The sequence below is a fragment of the Silurus aristotelis genome, assembly GCF_946808225.1.
Source record: "Silurus aristotelis genome assembly, chromosome: 6".
Classification (NCBI taxonomy): domain Eukaryota; kingdom Metazoa; phylum Chordata; class Actinopteri; order Siluriformes; family Siluridae; genus Silurus; species Silurus aristotelis.
This window is the reverse complement of record NC_139579.1, coordinates 21,724,870-21,748,580: the sequence shown is the minus strand read 5'-3', so window position 1 is coordinate 21,748,580 and position 23,711 is coordinate 21,724,870. Positions and strand designations below refer to the sequence as shown.

At 34.8% G+C, this 23,711-nt stretch overlaps 1 protein-coding gene across 2 annotated transcripts; it reads right to left on the bottom strand.

Moving 5' to 3' along the window:
- Positions 1–815: 815 nt before the first annotated feature.
- On the bottom strand, positions 816–22,488 carry LOC310728184 (utrophin-like). 2 transcript variants are annotated; one of them, XM_083545376.1, is made up of 17 exons: positions 22,022–22,488; positions 18,931–19,061; positions 18,462–18,618; positions 17,510–17,552; positions 15,554–15,819; positions 14,509–14,652; positions 13,025–13,100; positions 11,848–11,908; positions 11,647–11,708; positions 11,387–11,461; positions 10,650–10,851; positions 10,435–10,520; positions 9,852–10,009; positions 8,191–8,357; positions 7,096–7,207; positions 6,256–6,380; positions 816–1,943 (listed from the first exon to the last, which is right to left on the bottom strand). In XM_083545376.1, the coding sequence occupies exons 1-17, from the start codon at positions 22,163–22,165 to the stop codon at positions 1,814–1,816; spliced, it is 2,139 nt and encodes a 712-aa protein (XP_083401502.1). In that variant the 5' UTR covers positions 22,166–22,488; the 3' UTR covers positions 816–1,813. The 2 variants fall into 2 exon arrangements, with proteins under 2 accessions (XP_083401502.1, XP_083401503.1); XM_083545377.1 differs by lacking the exon at positions 14,509–14,652.
- Positions 22,489–23,711: the final 1,223 nt, after the last annotated feature.

Here is a 23,711-nt window from a genome sequence, read left to right as displayed (position 1 = left end):
TTGTTTCCATTTATATATTAACCTCAGCTAACTTTTTTATCTTGTGATGATGTAGGAAAGTGACAAACATTTATTTATCATTTGTGTATTTTACGTTATAATATATTATTTTATAAACATTTTATACAGTTAGAATTGCAATGCTAATTCCTAAACTACTGCAACTGTTAAAAAACTGAAAAACAAATTGAATGCAATGAACTCCTATCTCATAACGATTCTAGCTGCTCAACAGTCCTGGGATCTTCTTTGTCAAAATTGTTTTTATTTCATGAAAATGCCAGCATGTGACATGTTTTCAATGGGTGAAAGGTCTGCATATACACAGACTGTTCTCAGATGTATAGGGGGATGCTACACAGTAGTAAACATGGCCCTGTTCCACCTTTTTCAGGACACTTTTAGGCCTAAAAATCTAAATCACCTCATTTTTTCCTTAGAATGGTACATTGCCTCAGTTTAAATGTGTTCTCGTGCTTGGAATTTAGGTTGTATATTAAAATGAAATTATTTTGTAATTCATTCATTCAAATAAACTAAAAAAAAAAAAAGGATGTCAAAACAATTCTGGCCCATGTGGCATATGTACTGTAGGCAGACTGGGTTAGATGTTTAGATAACAGAAATCTTTTCCTCATTTTAAAATGAAAAAAAATAACCTTAATCGAGATATGAGAGAGATGGTGGCTTTATAAGACTAATATAGGCTTATTTAAAACTAATCATTTTAATAGATGTAAAAACATGAAAAAAACCCATGCTCTTTTATTTTAGTATAACAACGGAGTCTGTCACCAGGCAGAGGAAAAACAAAATTGAGTAATCACTCAAGCGGGTTTAATTAAAAATAGACTTACAAACAAATCACAGAAGAATATATCTCATTACTGATAAATGAGTTCAGCGACAAAATGCAATTATTGTGAAATTAAAAACAGAAGAAAAAAAAATACGGTTCTTTTTAATCAAAAAGCATCTTAAAATTATGGAGCTGTTACATTGGAACTACATGACAAGAACCGGTATGCAGATTAATATAAAAAAAAAAAAATAGCACAGTGATTGTGTTATGTTGTAGTATCAAACACAAACATGCACATTATCAAGTGGAATCTTGCAAGAAGCAAACAAAACACATACGGTTGCGATATTTTGAGTACTGTGATCTGATTTTTACATTCCTCATGGAACATTTATTTTATTTCAAATCCTATTGATGCTGATATTATGCACTACCAATAATGTTCAATATCCAACTAATAAGACTTCTTCAGTTAGAAAGGTAGATTACAGTTTAAAAGACTATCTGGATGACATCCGGAGTAACGTACTAGCCTCTAACACTTTAATCTGTATTACAATAACAAATGAGAATGAAACTGAGAAAAAAAATCCTTTATAAAAGATATCCAAACTGAGATGTTTATTAATGAGTTAGCATTTAGGTGCAAAAAGCCTTCAAACAAACAATATTACAGTATCTAAACAGTTAAAGAAAAGCTGTAGCGCTACTTGAATTTGTTTAAAATGATCTGTGTATCTTTGTTTCAAAGTTACACACAAAAACATCACAGAATGCCAACACTTAAATCAGCACTTTCCAAGTTTGCTTTGTAAAAATCAAGAGTTCTAGTCTGATTTATATTAAGTTTGTAATTTAGCGTACCAATTTAGATTTATTCATTGCTAGAGACTTAAAGCACATTTGTACGTCGCTCTGGACAAGGGCGTCTGCTAAATGCTGCAAATGTAAATGTAAATTTCTGGGGCCAGATCTATTATTTTAAATAATATTTACAGTAATTGAAAGCAATCATTGCTGTGTAGTCAAACAAATGCAGTGACAGGGTAGTTGTTTGTCACTTCCTCCCGATAAGACATCTGTCTGGTGTGTTCTTGATCCCACATGTCCACCATCCTGGCTGTATGTGTAGTTTTCATTCCTGTAGACATGGAACAGAAAAATACAGTTTCAGAAAGATAACTGTTCCACAAGAAATAAAACCAAATTCAGAGCTTTAGGCTTCAGTGCACTTTTTAAAAGTCCAAGTAAAATTTTTGTTATGCACATAGCCATCAGCTAATACCCCCAATGATGAAAACTCATCCTAGCTGCAAGATATAAAAGCTAATTAAACACAATCTGGCATTGTAAAGGTCCTGTATCAAGTTACAGTTTTAGATCATTAATAACATCTTTTAGCAATGATTCATTGATCTTCTTAATGCAGTATAATAAAATAAAGGATTGTTATCCTACTTTATCATTCGAGTCCATACTGTGTGAGATCGTGTACAGAAAAAGTATGGAGATTTCATCATGTGTCACTGACACATTAGGGATTCAGTTTTTGCACTCTGCAGTGCCACAGCGAGCACCAGGCTGGCATGTTATTAACCATGGGCAGAATCGACGAGGAATGAGTAACAGTCTTCCTGCTAACAAATGTTTTGAAATTCTCAATGTGTCACAGGTTTCCGATTTGTTTTGGCTCGGCTTTAACCAGGTCAGTAAAATACATAATTTGAATAGACTTGTTTTAACTGGAAGTGTTGTGGACTACAAGTCTTAGGTCCAGTAATGAGCTATAGTTTTTTTTTTTTTTTTTATTTGCGCATTTATCATGTTTTAGTGAATGATTAAGGGTTCAATAATTAATGCAGTAGAATTAGAAACGGTGAGCTCATGAACTGTATTTCTTTATATAGACAGTAATACCTCCTGAAAAAATTACACTTTGAGACACTTCTCTTTTCCAATTTTAGCCACGCCCCTGGGAATGGTTTATTATGGCAGTAATTGGACAGTGATTGCACAATTTCAACACACTGATGAAAATTGATTTGCATTGCAACTAGAAATGACATTTTCTATTTGGTGCTTCTCTAGCCCTAAAGTATAATGGTTTTTTTTATTATTATTATTATTATTATTATTACTAACTTCTTATGAGCACAAGATGTGAGAATAAGAATAGCTGTGAGTGTAGATTCACATTTATATTGATCCGCCAAGAGACCAGATGCAGGAAAACCGAGAGTGGTGGAGGAGAACATCATTAGGCAAGATCCAGGATGTTAGCATGAGAAAAATGTTGGTGGCTTGACAGGCAAATAACAATTACAGTGTTGTAGCTGGGTTTCTCGACTCTGGGCTCCAGAATTGAAAATGTTTTATTTAAATAGCGAATGTTGAAAGGAAAGACAGTAAATGAAAGGCATGATGATAAGTAAAATTGGTGTCAGTGTGCAGGGATGTAGAGAGGGGGTGGTAGATAAATGAGAGATTTGCCTCCTGATGTCACAATACAAATGGCTCTTTAATCTCTCTCTCCATCCATCCATCCATCCATCCATCCATCCATCCATCCATCCATCCATCTAATCCCAGAGTGGGAAGTAACTGTATTTAAGTAAATATTTCTGGTATCAGTACTTTACTTCACTACTTATTTATTTAACTTTTACTTATTACATTTTACGCAAATATCTGTACTTTCTACTTCTTACATTTTCAAAACAGGCTCATTACTTTAGTTTTAATCTATTTTGTGCAATTTTTCAGCCCATCAACATATTTCCTGTCATTGCACGACTTTTCCAATCTACTACTGGTGTATAGTTTTCTGAAGCTAACAATGAGCAGGCAGAAGGCAGCAAGAAGTCTGGGGTTAACGTGGATGAGACAGAGGGAGTCATTGATGTAAACATGACTGAGAAGAGAAACTTCCCTGATCACCTGATCATCATCTTTTCTCTGCTTGTGTTCTAGAAGGTGGATTTTCAGCCTTGGCACATTCATTAGGTAACACAATTTAAAATTATTTTGTATTTATATATAAATTAGGGCTGTAAAAATGAATGCGTTAACATTTTAATCGCACTAATTTTATTAATGAGTAATTAATGCAGCGCGCATTTCTGTTTGACCATTTTATTAAAAATATAAAGTAAATATAAAAAAATATAAGTAAATATAGAAGAGGCTAAATTCAAATCTTCAGCGCAACACGTTTATTCACTTTACTCAGATATAAACAAATAAATAAACGTCACTGAAAAACTATTTTTAATCAGTAAACATTTGTTGACGTGCAGTTACCAGAGTGACACTAAAACAGGGAGTAGTAATAAGTACTTTTTACTTAAGTACATGTCAAAGCCCAAACTTCTTTACTATAACTTTCTTTCGGCTTCTCCCATTAGGGGTCGCCACAGCGGATCATCCACATGTTTGATTTGTCACATGTTTTACGCCCTTCCTAATGCAACCCTCCCCATTTATCCGGGCTTGGGACCGGCACGAAGGCTTGTGCAACCCTAATGGCTGGGGTTGGTTCCCTGACCGGGGGTCGACCCGGGCCACAGCGGTGAGAGCGCCGCATCCTAACCACTAGACCACCAGGGAACCAAACTATTTTACTATAACTTGAGTAAAAAGTATAGTCAGTACTTAAACTTTTACCAGAGTATTTTAAAACATGAGTATCTGTACTTCTACTTAAGTGAAGGATGTGTGTATTTTTGCCACCTCTGATGTATATAAATATATAGTACCAGTCAAATGTTCGGACACACCTTATACTTTACTGTTTTTTTCATTGTTAATATTATTTTCAACATTGCAGACATTTAAACTATCAAATAACACATGAAATTGTGTAAGCATGCACAAAAAGTGTTAAATAATCCATCATATGTTTTATATTTAAGATTGTCCAAAGTAGCTCCATTTAGCTTTAATGACAGTTTTGGCAAACTCATGACATTCTCTCATTAGATTCATTCAATTAGTCATATGGAATTTTATTGCCTACCTAGTGTGCTTTAGGCCATCAGTTGTCTTTTGCAGAAGAAAGGGTGAATCAATAGCCCTAGTAATGCTACTACAACTTCTGTACAAATCCATTATATGGAAAGAAACACTTAGTTAAGTCAAAGGACAAAACAGTCCATCATTACTTTATGAAATGGAGGTTTTACTATCCAGAAAATCTCAAGAACTTTAAATATTTTCTCAAGTGCAGTCAACACCATCAAATGCTATGACAGGCTCTCATGAGGACTGTCTCAGGAAAGGAAGACCAAGGGCTAGCTGTGCTGCAGAGTATAGGTTTATTAGAATTACTAGCTTCACAAACCTCAGATTTACATATTTGTTTCTTGAAGTTTAAGTGGCAGATGTATTTTAACATCCACTGTTGAGAGGAGACTGCATGAGTCGTGCCTTCCTGGTCAAACTACTGCAAATAAACCATTACTTAACAACAAGCAAAAGGGACTAGTTTGGGAGAAGAAACACAAGGAATGAACATTAGCTCAGTGCAAAAACTTCCCTTTGGTCAGATAAGTATGAATTCGAGAGTTTTGGTTCTAACCACCAAGTCTTTTTAGATGTACAGAGAGTGATCAAGCGGTTTCTGAATATGTGGTTCTCAAACATGGAGGAGGAGATGTGATGGTGTGGGTGATTTGCTGTTGACGCTGTTGGTGATTTAGTCAAAATTGAGGGCACTTATAATCAGCATGGTTACCACAGCATTTTGAAGTGACATGCCATCTGGTTTGCACATACTAGGACCATCATTTTTTCCCCATCAGGACAATGACCCCAAACACTAATTTTAAAAGAAAAATAGTGATGGAGTGCTGCCTCAGATGACCTGGCATCCACAATCACCTATCTTAATCCAAGTGAGATGGTTTTCAGAAAAGTTGGACAGGAGAGTGGAGAAAATGCAGCCAGCCAGCCAGCAGTCAACATCTCTGGGAACTCAAGATTGTTGAAAAAACATTCCAAGTGGTCATGAGGCTTACTCAGAGAATGCCAAGAGTGTGCAAAAGCAAAAGGTCAAATTGAAGGTGCAAGAATCGGAAACATAAAACATATTCTGAGTTATTGAACATCTTTATGTTGATTTCATAATTCCATACATGTTCTTTCATAGTTTGGATGTCTTCAGTATTAGTGTACAATGTTGAAAATAATAGAAATAAAGAAAAAACAATGAAGGAGAAGGTGTGTCCCAACCTTTGACTGTAGCACTGTACATAACTTATATGAACTTATATATTTTAACAGTGCAGAAAATGGTAAAAATAAGTGATCATGTAGAAGGATCTTTCAGCTACAGCTAAAATGATGAAAGGAGCTGTCCCTTATCTGTGATTTGACTGTATATCTGGACAGTATCTAATATTTATGACATAAATATTGTGCAATGCGCAGTGGAATATTAAATGCTTTATACCTACATGTCTAGATCAATAGTCTGGACTGGCAGGTATCCAAGACGTGGGTGTTTACTGAAGTACTTCTTAGATCGAAACTTGTTTTTCAGCACCTTGGTGAAATCACGCACATCTTCCCCAGAGGTGGTCTGTAACAAGGTGCAGCTCATAAACAAACATTTATTCACAAAATGTACAGAAATTTACTGGAAATATAAATTTTGCAGTTTATTTCATTTACAGTTTGAAACACTATTGTGAGATCACGCCTTACACAGAAGTGCCACATCCTCCAAAGCACATCAGCATTGAGAAACAAAAAACTAAAGCCTTAGACCCAACCTCAGTGCAGTAAGTGCCATCATGAGAAAGCTAGCTTAAGATAGAATGCAAAATGTGCACGCTCAGGAATTCACACATCATTCACTTACTCTTCTCCCTTTCACCATTAGTCTACAGAATAAACCTCCCCCACTCAGATGCATATGATAAATATTATCTTTGTGATTGTGTTCATCTTGGGTCCAAGGCTGTATTGTGTCACACATTTTATTTTTATATTATAGTACTGGCATTACATATGCTCCTTTTTTGGGTTACAAAATATAAGATTAAAAAAAGAAAAAAAAGATTAAAGAATTGGTCCATGGCCTCTGCTCTTTTATGCATACTGAAACAAATGTCTTTTGTAGGTCTTTCAAGATTACTTTAGTATTGGTTTTTTTTTTTAATTTAATACTTAAATTTTCCTTTTCCTCTTTTGCTGTCAGATATACTGTATGAACAAAACTATTAGTGTCTCCCTTAAGATGCAGTCTAATCTGATTTTCATATAAAAAAGCATAAAAAAGATGTGACGCTTACAGGCATACAGTATTCCACCATGGGATAGGTTAATTTGTGACTTCTGGTGGTTCTTCCAGTGAAAAAACATCTTTGACACACATCATAGTTGAAGTGCTTCAGACTGCGATACCTGATAAATGAACATATGCTTTATTCACATTTTCAAATCACATGTAGATTTCAGATTTCTTAGTAATTGTTAGAATGAGGTTTTAGTCAGTTGGGAAAAAATGCTGAGAAGTGAGAATGCTTTCAAAAATGTAACTATTTATTTTGATCACTTCCAGGAAGCGGAGCTGAAGGTGGTAGAGCTAAAGATGTTGAGATTTTCATTGGGCGTGACAATGTTGACAGGATTAGAAATGAGTTTATTAGAGGGACAGCGCGTGTAGGACGTTTTGGAGACAAGGTGAGGGAGGCGCAATTGAGAAGGTTTGACAAAATGAAAAGTAAGTAAACAAGAGAACTCTACAAATCGATATATTGTTTAGACTGCTTTTGGCTTTCAATTCTTTCCCTTACACACTCTGTACACTTGCAAAAAGTAAGGGAATTTGTAGGATTAAAGTCGGGCGCAACCAATTAAACCAAGCAGGTGCTACTGATCATCATTTACATATGTAGGCTGAAACGCAAGCAACCCCTAGTTTTGAAACAGAAACAGCTGTGTAGGAGACATAAAACTGGGTGAGGAACAGTCAAATTCTGCTGTGGTGAGGTTGTGGAAGACCGTGTGTGTGCTGTGTTTTGGCCCTCACATAGTCCTGATCTTAGTGCCAGAGGTACTGTATTTGAGGCAGCCAAAATCTGTAGTTAGTACTCCAAGATGTCGAGATGACGAGTTCTTTCAAACACTGTACATAGAAGTGAAAGTGTACCTAGATGCATTGCTGTTTTGCAGGCAAAGGGTGGTCATACCAAATATTGCTTTGATTTGAATTTCTCTTCTATTCATTTTTAATAATTAATAAAAAAAAGAAACTATTAGCACTTCTTTTTTAAAAGCATTCTTATTTTTTCCACAAGTGCCTAAAACATTTTCACAGTACAGTGCATAATCTTAACTAAATGAAAGAATGATGTATACAAATGATCTTTGATGATTTGATGTACCTAAAGCCCACCATAGGACACTCTTTACAGATGTTACACTTGGCCTTGTGCTTGGCGTTCTCAGCTGCAGCTAATCTGTGCAGCACTGGCAGCCACACCATAGACTGAGGCTCCAAATGCATCCACTCCACAAACTGCTCCAGCTCAACTGTGTCCTTATCGCCAACCTGAAATATATCAACAAAATCTGATTACTCATTTATTCTCTGTAAGAGAAAGGGTTTCTTTCATTCATTTATTTTTTATCTTGGTCATTGTGGTGATATGAAACTATTCTGGAACACTGGGGTGAGGTGAGATTACATACACAAGGGGGACACCGGTTTATCATAGTGTACCATGCACATACTCCTTAACACCTAGCACAATGCACCATAGCCAAAAAAAAATCCAAAAGAACCCAGCAGCAGCACATTCAAACACAGTAACCTGAGCTCAGGATTGAACTGGAGACCATGGAACTAGGAATTATGAGTCAGCAATGTTAACTGCTGAGTTCCCATGCTGTAAGGAAATGTATATACCTTTCAAATTTCAGAACACTTTATTAGAACATTTGGCCAATTAAGTTCAGCTGTTAACAGACCGATAAGTAAGACCATTACATAATTCTGTCCCGTAAGGATATATACCGTGGTTATCTATTTAAAGAGACACGCTTCGTTACAGGTACCAGAAAAGATGTTTGATACCTCTAAATAACTCAATCTACTGCACCCCAACTCCAGCAATTGGGAAGCTACACACTACCAACTACATTATAAGAAAATGAGGGAACAAAAATAATCAAGGATCTTCTAGAAATCTATTCATCATCTTAAAGGCATATTACTCTACGACAAGAGAGTGTAATGTTCCTGCACTTCTTCATCAGCAGGAGGCTAATGTGTAATTGTATCACAGCTGCCAAATGGTGTATTATTTGTCATTCTAAACTTTTCTAATGACATAAGAACTGTTATTGCATTTATATATCAATCAGAGCAGGTCAGTGGAAAGAAGATGAATAAAGTGAGTGTGTTTTATTTATTGGAACTGCTCAGTAGCAGTTAAAAGAGGTTTTTGGATTCTTACATGTTTTGTTCTGAAAACACATGCCCTATATGAGAGAAAGTACATTATAGGGGGAAATAACCTCAGTCCCACAAAAAAGTCAAAACAGTAACTGCTAGACCTTATTGTCCAACATCACTAATGTTCTTGGGCACACAAAACCTTACAGTCACAATTAAAAATTAAAAGATGTCCCAGGACATCTATACAGTGGACCAACTATCTATATATACTGTATTTCTCTGTCTATTATAATTATATATATATATATATATATATATATATATATATATATATATATATATATATATATATACACACACACTATATATTTTATATATATATATATATATATATATATATATATATATATATATATATATATATATATACACACACACTATATATTTATATATATATATATATATATATATATATATATATATATATATATATATATATATATATATATATATATATATATATACACATACATACATACATACATGGAGAGAAAGAGAGATATTGATATGTTTATATATATTTACTTGTGTGAGATGTTAAATGACAGTTTTTAGTGGCAAACAAAAATGTTGTCTTAGACTCACATGCTGAAAGCAACTGTGGACACTTGGTTCCACATTACTCCCCCCAAAAGCAACAGCTTCACCCAGTTGAAAGGGAATCTGGAGAGTGGTGTGCAGCAGCAGTGCCAGCTGTTTTGGGGTACACACTCCTGCAGAGCTTGCCACCTGAGTGAACAGATCTATGGAAAGGAGCCATGAGTAAGAATTTAGACATATTAGCTTGAAAGACAAAAAAAATAAAACAAAAAATTGCATCCTTACACTCTTATGGTTTTCTATTTGATTTGCAGCTCAAGTTACTGATTCTGCCTGTGCCTGTGTGGGTTTCCTTCTAATTCTCAGGTTTCCTCCTACCTCACAAAAACATCCTAATAAGGGTCTGGCTATGCTAAATTATAACTAGGTATGAATGTGTGTGAATGCGTCTACAGCTAGCACTCTATGATGAACAGGTATCCCACCCAGAGTGTATTTACACCATCCTGACCAGGATAAAGTGGGTGCTAAAGATGAGAAATGAATTATTGCTTTCAATATACTAAAGGTGAAATGTCACGGTTTTTCTGAGATTGAAAAAAGGATTTAAAAAAAGTCAAATACTTACATTTATACTTTTTTCCAAGGTGTCCTTTTGAAAGAGAAAACAGCCCAGTCTTTATGGACAGAACTTGAATTTTTCCAGTACGATCTCTAAGACAAATAAAATAATAATAATAAAGGTTAATTGAAGAGATGAGTAGAGATTAGATCGTCTTCAGAGCAAATCATAAAACCAAAGTCAAAAAAGAGAAAAATATTCCTTGTACCATTCATACTTACCTGTCGTAAACATTTAGGAGCCAGTTAAGACACAGGTCCACACACAGGGGGATATCAATGAGCTCTGGATACACCTGATGAAGTTCAGTGTATATTGTCAACAGACATGTAATGATGGCTGGAACCTCCAAAAGTTGCTCATTTTTAGTCAGTTGATGTTGTTTAAAGACAGTCTGAGCCATGTCCAACTCCAAAAGGTCCACTAAAAAAAGATTAATATTCGTTTCATCTCCTCTTCTCTTCCCACAAGAGACAAATCTTGAATCTACTATATTCAGTACGTGTTTATAGAAAACAGAGCACAGCACATCCCCTGGCATACAAAAGCAAACAAAACTCAAAAGCCTGCAGAAAAAAACCTACAAATTGCATTGCATTTGCAGCCAATTAGACATTCCAACCCAATCGAATCAGCGGTTCATTAACATCTAACATTTGCCTTCCAGCTCACTTGATGGAACACATTTCTGCATTGTGCTGAACTAATTCAGCCAGTAGCTCCTTTTTGGCTCCAAATGAGCTTACAGATATTGTGAGATTTGGCACTCAGAGACTGTGCTCACTAATGGTCCTAAATATACTCAGCTAAAAGGCCAGTGGAAGACTGCCATGCTTAAATTCACATTATCTTTTACATTAATTACCAGACTCTTTTAAACACCTTCCTTATTTTGGTATTCAATGGCAAAATGACTGTATCCGAAGCAGAGTGTTGCAGAAAATGAGAAAGTACTCACAGCACAAGGCTTTCTGAACTCTGCGGCTCTTCAAAGCTGTGCGGTAGGCTGAAAATCTCACATGCTGGAGCTCAACTGCAGGAAAAAAGAACAGTGAAAAAATTTATTAATCACAGACCACATGTTGATTTTTCCATTTCCTATTTTAAGTTATTTTTCAGGTAAATATAAAAAAAAATGGCTTAAATGAATCATTATTTTTATTTTTAGATATGTCATGATTTTTAAAGGCACCTACAGACACTGGATTTAAGACTCACTCATTGACTGAAATAGCTGAGTCATTGTTGGATGATCCCAGGATGTGGTCTGCTTTTCATGACTAAAAGTTCAGAATATTTAACAAATCCAATTTAAAATAAAAATGTAACATACTACAGTACTAAGATGAATCTCATATCTTGAATAAAGACAATGATGCAACTATATTGTTATTGGAAAAACATAAATTAAAAACTCACTTGATGTAATAAGGAACAGTGTTATGGAATACAGCCCTCTGCCATGGGTACTGAACAGAGACTGTTGAAGAGACATGAACCAATAAGTTATATATATTTCGAAAAGTATTGGGTCACCTGGTCATTAATATGGTATGTGATTTTAGAGCATTGCATTCCACATTTAGTCCCAATATGCTCTTATAATTCCCTCCACTCTTCTGGGAAGATGTTCCACTAGATTTTGTAGTGTGCTTATGGAGATTTGTGTTCATCAACCACAAAGGTAATATGAAAGGCAGGTACAGTACTGATGTAGTTGAGGAAACCTGGGGTGCAGTCAGCATTCGCATTCATTCCAAAGGTGTTCAGTTGGGATGAGATTAGATCTCTTTAGCAGGCCACTCAAGATCTTCCTCTCCAAAGCATTTAAACCAGATCTTCAAGGAGATCTTCAAGGAGATCTTCACTTTGTGCACAGGGGCATTGCCATGCTGGAACAGGTTTGGGTTTCCAAGTTCAAGTGAATGCAAAATGTTATTATAGTATCATTTTATATCTTGGGACTGTTTAGCAAACATGACACAAGTACTAATTTCTTAGAAACATTCAGAATTTCATTAAATCTTCAATTGTTCAAAAGATGGAACCAATAACAATGCAATGGTACAGGTTACAGAAATTATTTTATATTTGTTTGTAGTGAACAGTAACTGAAGCTATTGATCTATTATATGATTATACAACTGCATAAATGAGCAAGTTTACAAGTGTTTCCTAAAACATTTTAAAGGTAAGACTGGGTATCTTATAACTTTTGAGCAGCCTGATATAGAGCTCTGACCTAAATTCTTCTAAACACCTTTGAGATGAATTGGAATGCTGATTGCACCCCAGGCCTCCTCACCCTAAATCAGTACCTGAGTACCTGACTGAATGATCACTGATCTACTAAAACACAATTTTCCCTGAAGAGTGAAGATTATTCTAACAGTAAATGCGAAATAGGGATGTTCAAAAGCACAATGACACTGACATATATATATATATATATATATATATATATATATATATATATATACACACACACACACACACACACACACACACACACACACACACACACACACACACACACACACAGTATATATATAAAAAAACAGTACAACAATGGCATTATTTTTCTGTACAACTTTACCAGATAAGAAGTGTTGAGACAAGAGTCTGTTATCAACTTGAGCATCTAGGAATGGTCTGTGATTCATTACTGGTGCCTGCAAAAAATTTATTAATGGTGAGAAATCTTTCAACAGCTACTGAGCTTTTTTTTCTAAAGCTTAGACTCTGCAAAAACCAACAACTCCATATTTTAAAAAAAATAGAGATAAAGTATCATATTAACCTTTAGCTTGGAAACAAGCAAAGATTTTTTATTTTACACCTCAACATTGACACACCTAAATGGTGCAACAGGTAATAAAGTCTACATAGGAAACAGGTGTGTTTTACATTTAGCCTAGGTTTACAGCATCCAGCTGTTGTAGCCCCTTTCTTTTAATATTTTTTTCTTTTAGGATTCTGTATGGGCTGAATTGGAATGGTGAACACGAAGGGTACAGTACATTAGTTCCTACATGGCAAAGAATATTTGTATGCAGCCTTTTGCAATCTTGCACATTTAACTTTTATCTGATTTCGTCCGGCACGTTTTGCCTAAGGCATATAGTGACCTCCAATTTTTGGTAAAATACTTGTATGCTTCTGTTAACTATTGACATTGTGGTCACAAATAGAGAGAGATTGTATATCTTTTATGAAAACTTTAGTATAAAAGGACACCTTGAGATAAATGTTTAATTATCAGTGTCCTTCAGAAACCCAGATCAATAGCAAAGGTCGATATCATGGCTCTGAGGATCCACAAAAGATTATGACAGTCACATGCTTATCAAAAGACAAGACACCAACTGCAAACAAGCAAGATGTGACATTGTGCTATTAATATAAGATTAAAAACAATCAATTCCACTATGCCATCAATGATATGTGAAACGGTCAGTTAGAGATGCCTGGATGACTGGTTGCTATTTTTGTCTCTGTTACCAGCTAATTGTATACCACCTAATCCAATAAAATGGATGTCATTTTTGTGGCCAGAAATAGGCTGTTGTTGATGAGAAATTTAAACATAAGATTTTTTTTATTGATCTACCAGGGATATTTCACTTACACTTTTATAGGCAGAAATATATAACCACCAATCATTGTTCCAAAGGCCTGGCATTAACATGGAGTTGGTCCTCCAACTGCTGTTATAACAACCTTCACTTTACTGGGACAAAGGGATATTGGAATGTTGCTATGGGGATTTGTGTTTATTCAGCTACAAGAACTGAGGTAGAATATTGGTTTCAGAAAAGGAGTCCAGGCCTGGCCTTGGCAAACCATGTCTTTATGAAGCTCATTTTATGCCCTGGGGCATTCTGGTGCTTCAACTATTTTGCAGCCTTGCCATTCCAGTGAAGAGAAAACATGATGCAGAAGCATACAAACAAATTAAATACAATTATGTGGAAAAGTTTTTAGAAAAGCCACTATTTGGGGTATTGGTCAGGCTGCCACATTCTATTGGCCATTAGGTGTATTTTAGAGTGAAGTGATGTCACTGTGACAATCTCTTACCTCTGAAATGTCCAGCTGTGTTTCAGCGCTATGAGGTGGCAGTGATGAAATTGGAGCCAGCTGAATGTCAGGAAGTGGAACCAAACTGCTTCTCATATCTCTTGAACAGGGATACATTTCTGTTCTTCCCCTAATAAAACTTTGCTAAACATATAAACATTATATTTTTAAACAACAAACAAGAACACTTTTATGCGTTCAAACATTATCATAACAGAGAGTATGCTGAAAAAAATCTGTTGCAGGTTTTTATTGTTTACTAATTTTTTTATGATTACTAGTTTTTTATGACTACAGTTCTACTTTTCTTTTTATTCAGTTTAATTTCAGTTAGACTTTTTTATAGTTAGTTTTAATCGTGCATGAATCTTTTATTTCATTTTACCTTTTAAAAATTAATTAGCACAAATTTTTATTTCAGTATCGTTTTAGTTCCTATCAGCTACTATATGGTAGAGTCTTGATGGTTGTAAAATGTGTTTGACAAGGTAGAATAAAAAGTTAAAAAAGACAAGATTTTCTAATAGAGTAAGATGTAGCTGTTTTGACATTAAACATACATGTATTAAAAATGTACTTCAAATAGATTTATACATAAAAATGCTGTCTGAAACTGTAAAACTGTAGTTTGTTTTTACTTGCCATACATATATTAAATACAAAGATGTAATTTTGATAAAATAGAAACATCAGAAGGAATTAAACCTTAAAGTAAAAAAATAATAATAATAACCATGACCATTGCTGCCTTAGAACATGGTGAACAGTATTAAAAACTTACAGTTCTGAATAATTTTTGTTCAAATTGCAAAACGTTATTGTTCTAGTGTAGTTTTAATTTAATTGGAAAATCACAGTTTAATTTCTATTTCAGTTAATTTAAGAAAATCTTTATTCACTGATTTGTGTTTTTGATAGTTTTCACTAACTATAATAAATCTGTTATTGTGTGCAATTTCACACATTAAATCTGTTTGATGTCAAAATAATTCACAAAATAATTAATAGAACTGATTTGAGATTTTACAATAAGCAAATCACTCACACTTTCCTCAAAACCATCCAGCATATAGCTGACCAGAGTTTGTCCTTCTGAGCACCATCCCTCCCACTTATCCTCCATCTCTGCCAAGCCCAAGTCTAGCTGATGCATAGCATCCTGGAGGTCCTGCAGTTTTCTCACTATCCAGCTGACCTGCTGGTGCCAGCTGGCTGTGTTAAAACATAAGCGATCCCAGTGATGCTGCTCTTCCATGGCTTCATCTAGCACTGCATGAGCCAGCCACATGCTTCTCCCCTGCAGACCAGATGCTGTTTATTTCAATACAGAAATAGAGTTTAGAGAATAGGCAAAATACAAGTACATTTTACCAGTTACAATTATATTACTATACACATAAACCATGCTAATCATATGGCAGCAGAATAGGGATTAAAATTATTTCATACAGGTCAAAAGCTTCATCTAATGTATAGATTAAACATCAGAATAAAACAATTGTGATCTCTGTGACTTTTACTGTGGCATTTATTGTTAATGCCAGATAGACTATTTTGTATATTCTAGAGACTGCATATGTCCTGCGTTTTACACACAAAATTGTAAGAACCAACATTCTGTTAGGGACAGCTTGTGCATAGTAATGCCTTTTTGATGACAGAGGTCAGCAAAAAAATGCCAGACTGGACTGATCTGACAGGAAGTCGATAGTAACTCAAGTAAGCACTCTTTACAACTGTAGTGACTGGAAAAGCAGAATGCACAATAATGAGCCTCGTTTTACTGGGCTTGTGTCAATTTTAGCCACAGATTCTGTTTTTGGTCAATTTGATCTGATGTCATCTGCTCTTCTACCTTACAGCTCAATGTTATGTAAAAGCTGAAATGGTTTTCTGCTTGTTAAGAGTCATTGAGGTACTGTATATTTCCAGACAACTCAAACCAGTCTAGCCATTTTCCACTGACCTCTCATATCAACAATGCTTTTCCACCTGCAGAACGGCCCCTCACTCAAGTTTTTGTTTTTCGCCCCCTTCTGTATAAACTCTAGAGACTGTTGCATATGCACCAACAACCATGCCACATTTATAGTCACAGAGATTTCATTTTCCTCATGCTAATTTCTGATTTGAAAACTCAAAAAATCTTCACATTTTTCACATTGCACTGCTCACACATGATTATATATAAATATGCATGTTCCTAATAAAGTGGACAGTTGGTGGATAAAATAATGATCGACTGTATATGTACGTAGTTCAATGTTAAAAAATCACTATGAATTTCATATAAAATAACATTCTACTTGATTTCCACTTCTCCCACTTTTGTCTGAGCTTCCTTTTTTTTCCTTTTTTTTCCTTTGTTTTTTTGTTTTTTTTCTTCATCTTTAATATGGGATTGGCGGTGCAAAACCTATTTGAAGCAAGAACCATAAAATTACCTAACTAAAATCTCTCTCAATTTCCTGTTAGACAAGGGGACACATAAATCTCCGCTCTACAATATCATCATCTGAACCCCCACCTGAAAGCTCACAAGCAATTTTAAGACTGTGGGGAAAAATGGCCATAAAATTCCACTCCTGTAGCATTTTTGTAACGGACATCCAGATGGCACAAGACCTTCTTAATGTGCAGTTTGTATAATCATCTCCCCTATTTTATAGATGATGTTATAAATCCAGATCAAATTTACATGGTCATTTTTCTTATTCTTTTTCCCTGAGCTTTACTGTCTCCACTCGGCCATAAACATGATTCAAATCAAGTAATAGCAATGCCTGTAATTCAAAAGAAGTGATGACTTCAGAAAAAAGGCCAAAGTGGTGTAACAAATGAACTTGTTTGCTAAAAGTAATATGAATGACAGACCATGTTTCGCTGAATAACACATCAGTTTAAAAACTTGTATAGATGTTTTAAAGTTGCTGACCTCATCTTATTAAGTGATGTACTGGTAGAGAGAGAAATACTCTCTAATGTGAAAGAGGACTCTGACCTGCTGCTTCTTTCATGCTGTTTTCACTCAGAGGCTCCACACGCTGCAGATGAAACAGAGACACACTTGCAATAAGATGGCAATCAAAATCCTGCCTTTAACTGCTGAACTGCCTCTGCTTCTGAGCCTAAATGATACATTATGCACTGTGTTTTAAAAGAAGTGCCCCATGTGAGCTGATAAAGCTTACATATAATAATCCTACTGATCCACAAGGCTATTCTTGACATTTCAAAAAGGTCAAAAGAAATAGAACTGTTTTTATTAATTCATAAAGCAATTTTTCTGCTCAGGGTGTAAAATTAAATTAGAGAAAAATGGCTATAACTTTTGACAGAAAGTAAAAAAAAAAAAAAAGAAGAAAAAAAAAAAAAAAAACATTTCATGTTCAGCTGAAGGCCACCTTCGCAGTTTAAGCAGATACATTTTATGGTCTATATTTCAGGAGCCAAAGTGTACAGAAGGCTGGTAATATGACAAGCTCATGAAATTACGTGCACTTTTAAGTATTATTATATTTAATAAGGTTACACTGACAGCTCACTGGCTGCAGGTCTGAAAGAGTGACAAGAGATTGACAACCTCACATGATCAAGATAACACAATGATGCAGTATTATTATTTTTTTTACATATTATTGAGCAATGTTTGGGCAGTGAATAAGACTAAGTACCTGGGCTGTCTGTGTTTCTTTAGCAAAACATAATATTATAAAGTCAAGTTCAGTGGTATAAAGTTACATTTTATCAGCATGGAAACCTAAAAAATGCAGTAAAACTATTCTGAGGACACTAAACCAACAACCATCTTGAATTCTGTCAAAATGTATTGGGGAGAAATGGGTTTTAGACTAATTTTCTCATTAAAAATACTAATATAATTTATCACACATTAAAACTCAAGTTCAGGTGTCAAGATCAGGCATGTTCTTCATTGACTTTCTGTAACTGACCATACAGATGTCTGGTTGCTGCAGAAGATTACTCAGATCATCTCCACTGGTGCTTTGCTGCAACAGTTCTTCATCTTTCAGCTTCACCCAGAGCCAAAGCTCCTCCAAGAGAGAAATCAGGCCTGCTCCACTCTCATTCTGAGGTTCCACAAAGTCCCTGTAAGAACAAGTTGCTTTACACAGACTCCTGTAACACTGTAAATATTATCTTTAACATAGTTCAAAATTATTCTTATATCTCAAGATATTGAATATTAAAAGGTCTGACTTTGACCATATCGACGCAACAATATTGTGTTATGTAAAGTTAGCATTTGTAAATAAAATATAAAATAAAAGTTTTTCAAAGATCTTGATGCATCAACATTAATGACATCATATGCAATATACTGTATGTTTGCAATGGTTTATGATCGCTGTAAAAATAAACACTATTTATGAATTTGGACTATGTGTGCATGCAGTTGACCTGTTAGGAAAGATAGAATTTCTATAATTGTAGTTATTTTCATCAGGGCTTATTCCTTGGAAACTGTGAAACTGGTCACTGGACCTCCTTCTTGAGGAAGCACAGTTGGCATCGATCTCTGTCTGAATATCCTGGGGAGAGATTGTAGAAACAAGAACAAGCAGAAACTACAATGATTTTAATTCAAATAAATCAAATGTGAGTTATGGTGCTTATTGTCTTTTATTACTAGAAAAGCACACTAACCTTGCTAAAAATGCAGACACATTTAAGACAACAACATTCTCCTTGTTGTGAAATTCCCTTTTTTTATTATTATAAACTGGAAACATCTCACACTTTCACAGAGTTCGAGATGCCCAATGAACAAGCAAACATATCTGCATTCAATTTATTACTAAAACTGTTTTTTATCCAATTAAGACAACAGTCATTATTTTTTTTAAATACTAAACTGGGATATGCAGATCAAAGTGCACACCATCAATCAGAACAGCAAAATATTCTGCATTTAGAACAAATAAACAATGAATATAATCAACAATTTTAGCAGACTCATTTTATGTGCCTGGTTTATTTGTTCTCTCTCTTGCTGTTTACAAAGGGTTCCATAAAAAAAATAATAAAAATGATATGAGGCCTCACAGAAAGTGTTTTGCTATGAAAATAATTTAAACTTTATCATACGCACTCAAACAGATGAACAAGCGTAAAAATAAAAACAACATAATATTACACATAGATAATATATACCGTCTACAATATTTAAATTGTTGAACAACCCATCCTAAATTAAATTCTTATCATATTCTCTCTGTAAGTCTGTTTGGTCTATTATAATGAATCAGCTTTTCTTATACTATATAATATTTTTGTTAACTCAACATTTTATAATAGAATGTGACTCATGAGCATGTTTCCTCTACCCTTTTACAGTTCTCATTTCTCTGGTATTTCCCTAACAAATATAAAAAAAATGCCTGAACTACATGTCTTATAATAACAAAATGTCTGACATATCTGTGTGCAAGTAATTAGAAAACGCTTGCTAATTGTAACCCAGACTGTAATATATATACACTGTAATATATTCCATATCATTATTTTGTTATTCTTTATAAAATGTTATTTTAATTTTAAACTATCGTGGCAGTCATAAAATCATGGCAGTAATACAAGTGCTAGATTGCAGAGAGGGTGAAGCCAAAGCTAATAAACAGCTGAAGGTAATAAAACCAATCCCAATTTCCAAAATGATCAAAATGATAATTCTTGCTTTTCATTTTCTGTTGCAAAGACAAACAATGCTGCTCTGTTATACACTCTCCTTAACCATGAGCCAAAAAGGAGTTTGTTGAAATTGAAACAGAAGTAAATATAAAATTACTTCATTATAAATTAAATCTAACTTTTTTTAATGGTTCATTCACAAACCGTCATATCATAGTAAATATACCTTTTTAAAACAGTATGGAGGATTATTATGTTATGTTGTTATGTTGTGTTATGTTATGTTATGTTAGGTAAAGTGATCAGCACCTTAGAGTATACTTATACTTATTATAATCTAGCTCAGGTGCAACCAATCATCTTCCAGATCGTACACCAGCTGAACTGCCACAACTGACATTAATTGTATCGGAATAAAACCAGCTGTTTCTTAAAGATTCCACTGTTAGTAGTGCATGGTACTGCAAAGAATTCACCATGGTTGGGAAAGTGCTTTCCAACGGCCTTAGGGATAAAGTTGTAGAAAGGCTACAAAGAGTCCAAAGGTAACTTTAAAGGACTTACAAGCTTAAAAGGATCTCACATGCTTTACACAAAACTGACTTGTACAGCAGGGTTGCAAGAAAGAAGCCTTTTTATGAAAAAGTGGCACACTCATTTGTGCAATAAAAAAAATACCCCACACTTGGAAGACTCTTATACTATCTGGCAAAAGGTGCTTTGGTCTGATGAGACCAAAATTGACCTTTCTTGGACTGAAATCCAAGCATTATGTTTTGGCAGATAGTAAAATAGCACATTACCCAAAACATGTAATTGTAAAGCATGTTGCTGGCAGCATTATTTTGTGGAAGTGTTTCTCTTTAGCTGGGACTGAATGATGGTCAGGATTGAAGAGAAAATGGATGCTTGGAAGTACAACCAAATTATTTAAGAAAACATGCTAGACAGCTGAAAATGGACAGATCATTCACCCTTTAACATGGCAATGACTAAACATAGCGCCAAAGGAACAATGCAATGGCTTCAGGATAGGTAGGTGAATGTCCTTAAGTGGCCAAGTCAAAGCTCTGACTTAAATCCAATAGAAAATCTGTGGATGTATCTAAAAAAAAAAAGTAGTCCACAGAATTTGGCTGAACTTTAGCAATTCTGCAAGGAAGAATGGGCATATATTCCCCAAATTGGGTGTGCAAAGCTAGGACAGACATATCTGAAATTATTAAAGGCTGTAATTAAAGCTAAAGGTTTCTGTTTAAAGTATTACATCAGGGGACTGATGACGTTCCCAACCTTGTTTCTCCAGTTTTATTTTTTATTAATTTTGTAATTAAAGCTTGAAAAGGTTTTATTTTAAATGGGTTTTGATTTCAGGGTGAACTACAAATAAAGTAACTATTTTAAAGGGGTATGATTATTTTCTATAAGCACTGTATATTGCCAGATTTCAAAATGAACTACTCTTGTCTTTTAGTAGTTTCTACAACCAATTAAAATAAATTGGTTACATTACCTGAGATAGTTTGAGGGCATTAAATGTGACTAGGTCATATGTGTATGGTTAATAAGAAGATTAATATTTCTTACACTGCCATCTATGCACATCTAGATTGCTTTATGGTTGACTGTCTAGCTCCACTTCTCCAAATGCTACAATGTACGATTTATCTTTATGAAAGCTTTTAAAACTGGCATTTAAATAATGTTATGACAAAAACTTTGCATACGATTAGGTACTATTTATACTATTAATGTAAATTATTTGCTGTGCATTTAACTACCACCATGTGTAACTGATCGCTCAGATCATACATTTCCAAAAAAAAAGTCAGCAAAGACAAAGATCATTCCTCCACTATACCTTGCACAGTTTCTGATATCTCGGTGATGTGAAAGTCATGGTTTGGACTCTGTGCAGAAACAGCATCACTTTCTGGAGTGAGGATCTCACCATAGCCATTATTTTCCAGTTGTTTTCCCTCCGGAAGCTCCTCAAGATTTTCATCCTTTGGGACAACAGCCACCTGTTCTCTTCCAATATGCAATGAGCATTTAACACTCCCAAAAATCTTTGCTAGTCCACTTCCATGGTTTTAAATGGTCCTCCTCTGAAGCTGAAGGGCATAGCTGAATGTAAAAGGCTGTGAAGGGGCTTAATCCAAGTGCAACCGATAGAGGATCCCAGCTCAATAGCAGTCTTCAGGCATGAACACGTACTGGGTAAAACTAATGCAATACACAACATTTATAAGAATGTTCTGAAAAGACAGTGTCTCACAGAGCAGCAGCATTAGAAGCATCCTCCCTGCTTGGGGATATGAACAAGAAAGAGAAGGGAGGGGTGAAGAAAGCACATACTGAGCTAATACACTCACAGCCTTATGTGATCAGTCCTTAACTTGCCCTTTACAAAGTAAAGTATTGGAAGTGTCACACAGAATTATATTTGTCTAGATTTTAACACAGGTCATAATGTATCTGTATATTTTATTTACATAAACGTCACCAGGATTCAAGAATCAAAGTTCCTGACAACTAAATAATGAACATACAGAATGTCAAGTAAACAGGAAACACATTGATTCCCTACCACATTTTTTTCTTCCATAAGCAGCAGTCTTGGTGTAGAAAGCATCATTATAATTGATTAACTGTATTATTTCAGCAAAACAATGTGTCTCATGATTTATAAGTGTATTTAGGTGACTGTACACTTGGTGTAAGTAAATACTTCATTGTTCCTTCTGTCTTAGTAGGCAGAAAATACTGAGCATTTCTGTCTAAAGTGAAGTCTGACATCTAGTGGCAATAGGAGGAAGAAACGCATCAAGCATTATAATGGAAATTAAACATAATAAATTACAATTTTGTTGTGTTCAATTATACGTTCTTTCACAACAATCTGTTCTATCTGTACATCTAAATTTAGGTTCATGAAATAAATTGAGAAAATGACTATCGTGTTCAATGTTTAACTTTAATAACATTGTAGCCAGTGAAGCATACACTGCCCAGAGCTTGTCAATATGCAGTTCACATCTAAACTGAATACATATACAAAATATTTTTCATTTGTTTGCAAGTTTAGTTTTTGTGGCTTTGAGTTCACTGGGTAGCCTGAGTGATGGCCGAGTGCTTCTCTTCCAACATTGGCCGGTATCACACCTTGAACATCTAGAGTCATAAAATGTGAGTTCCAGGAACTATAATTCTGTAGACAGCCTTACAGATGGCAGACAAACCATAGGGCCAACTTTAAAGTAACACAATGACAGAGCGAAAATCAAGGGGTGTTAAACTGCTGGGACATTTGAACTCCATAGACTTTTGCTTTTGTGATACTTTGATACCATATACAGCCAATGCGATCTTGGTAACCATCTGATTAGTGTACTTACAGCAAGTGTATGGAAATTAAAGACAACACTAAACTTCTTAAGAACTTTACTGGTGTATTACTCTGTGCTAAACGCAAATTTAGTTCCTTTAATCATTTTAAGAGGAACAAATGTTGCAAAATCACCTTTTGTAACAGATTGTTACTCAAGACC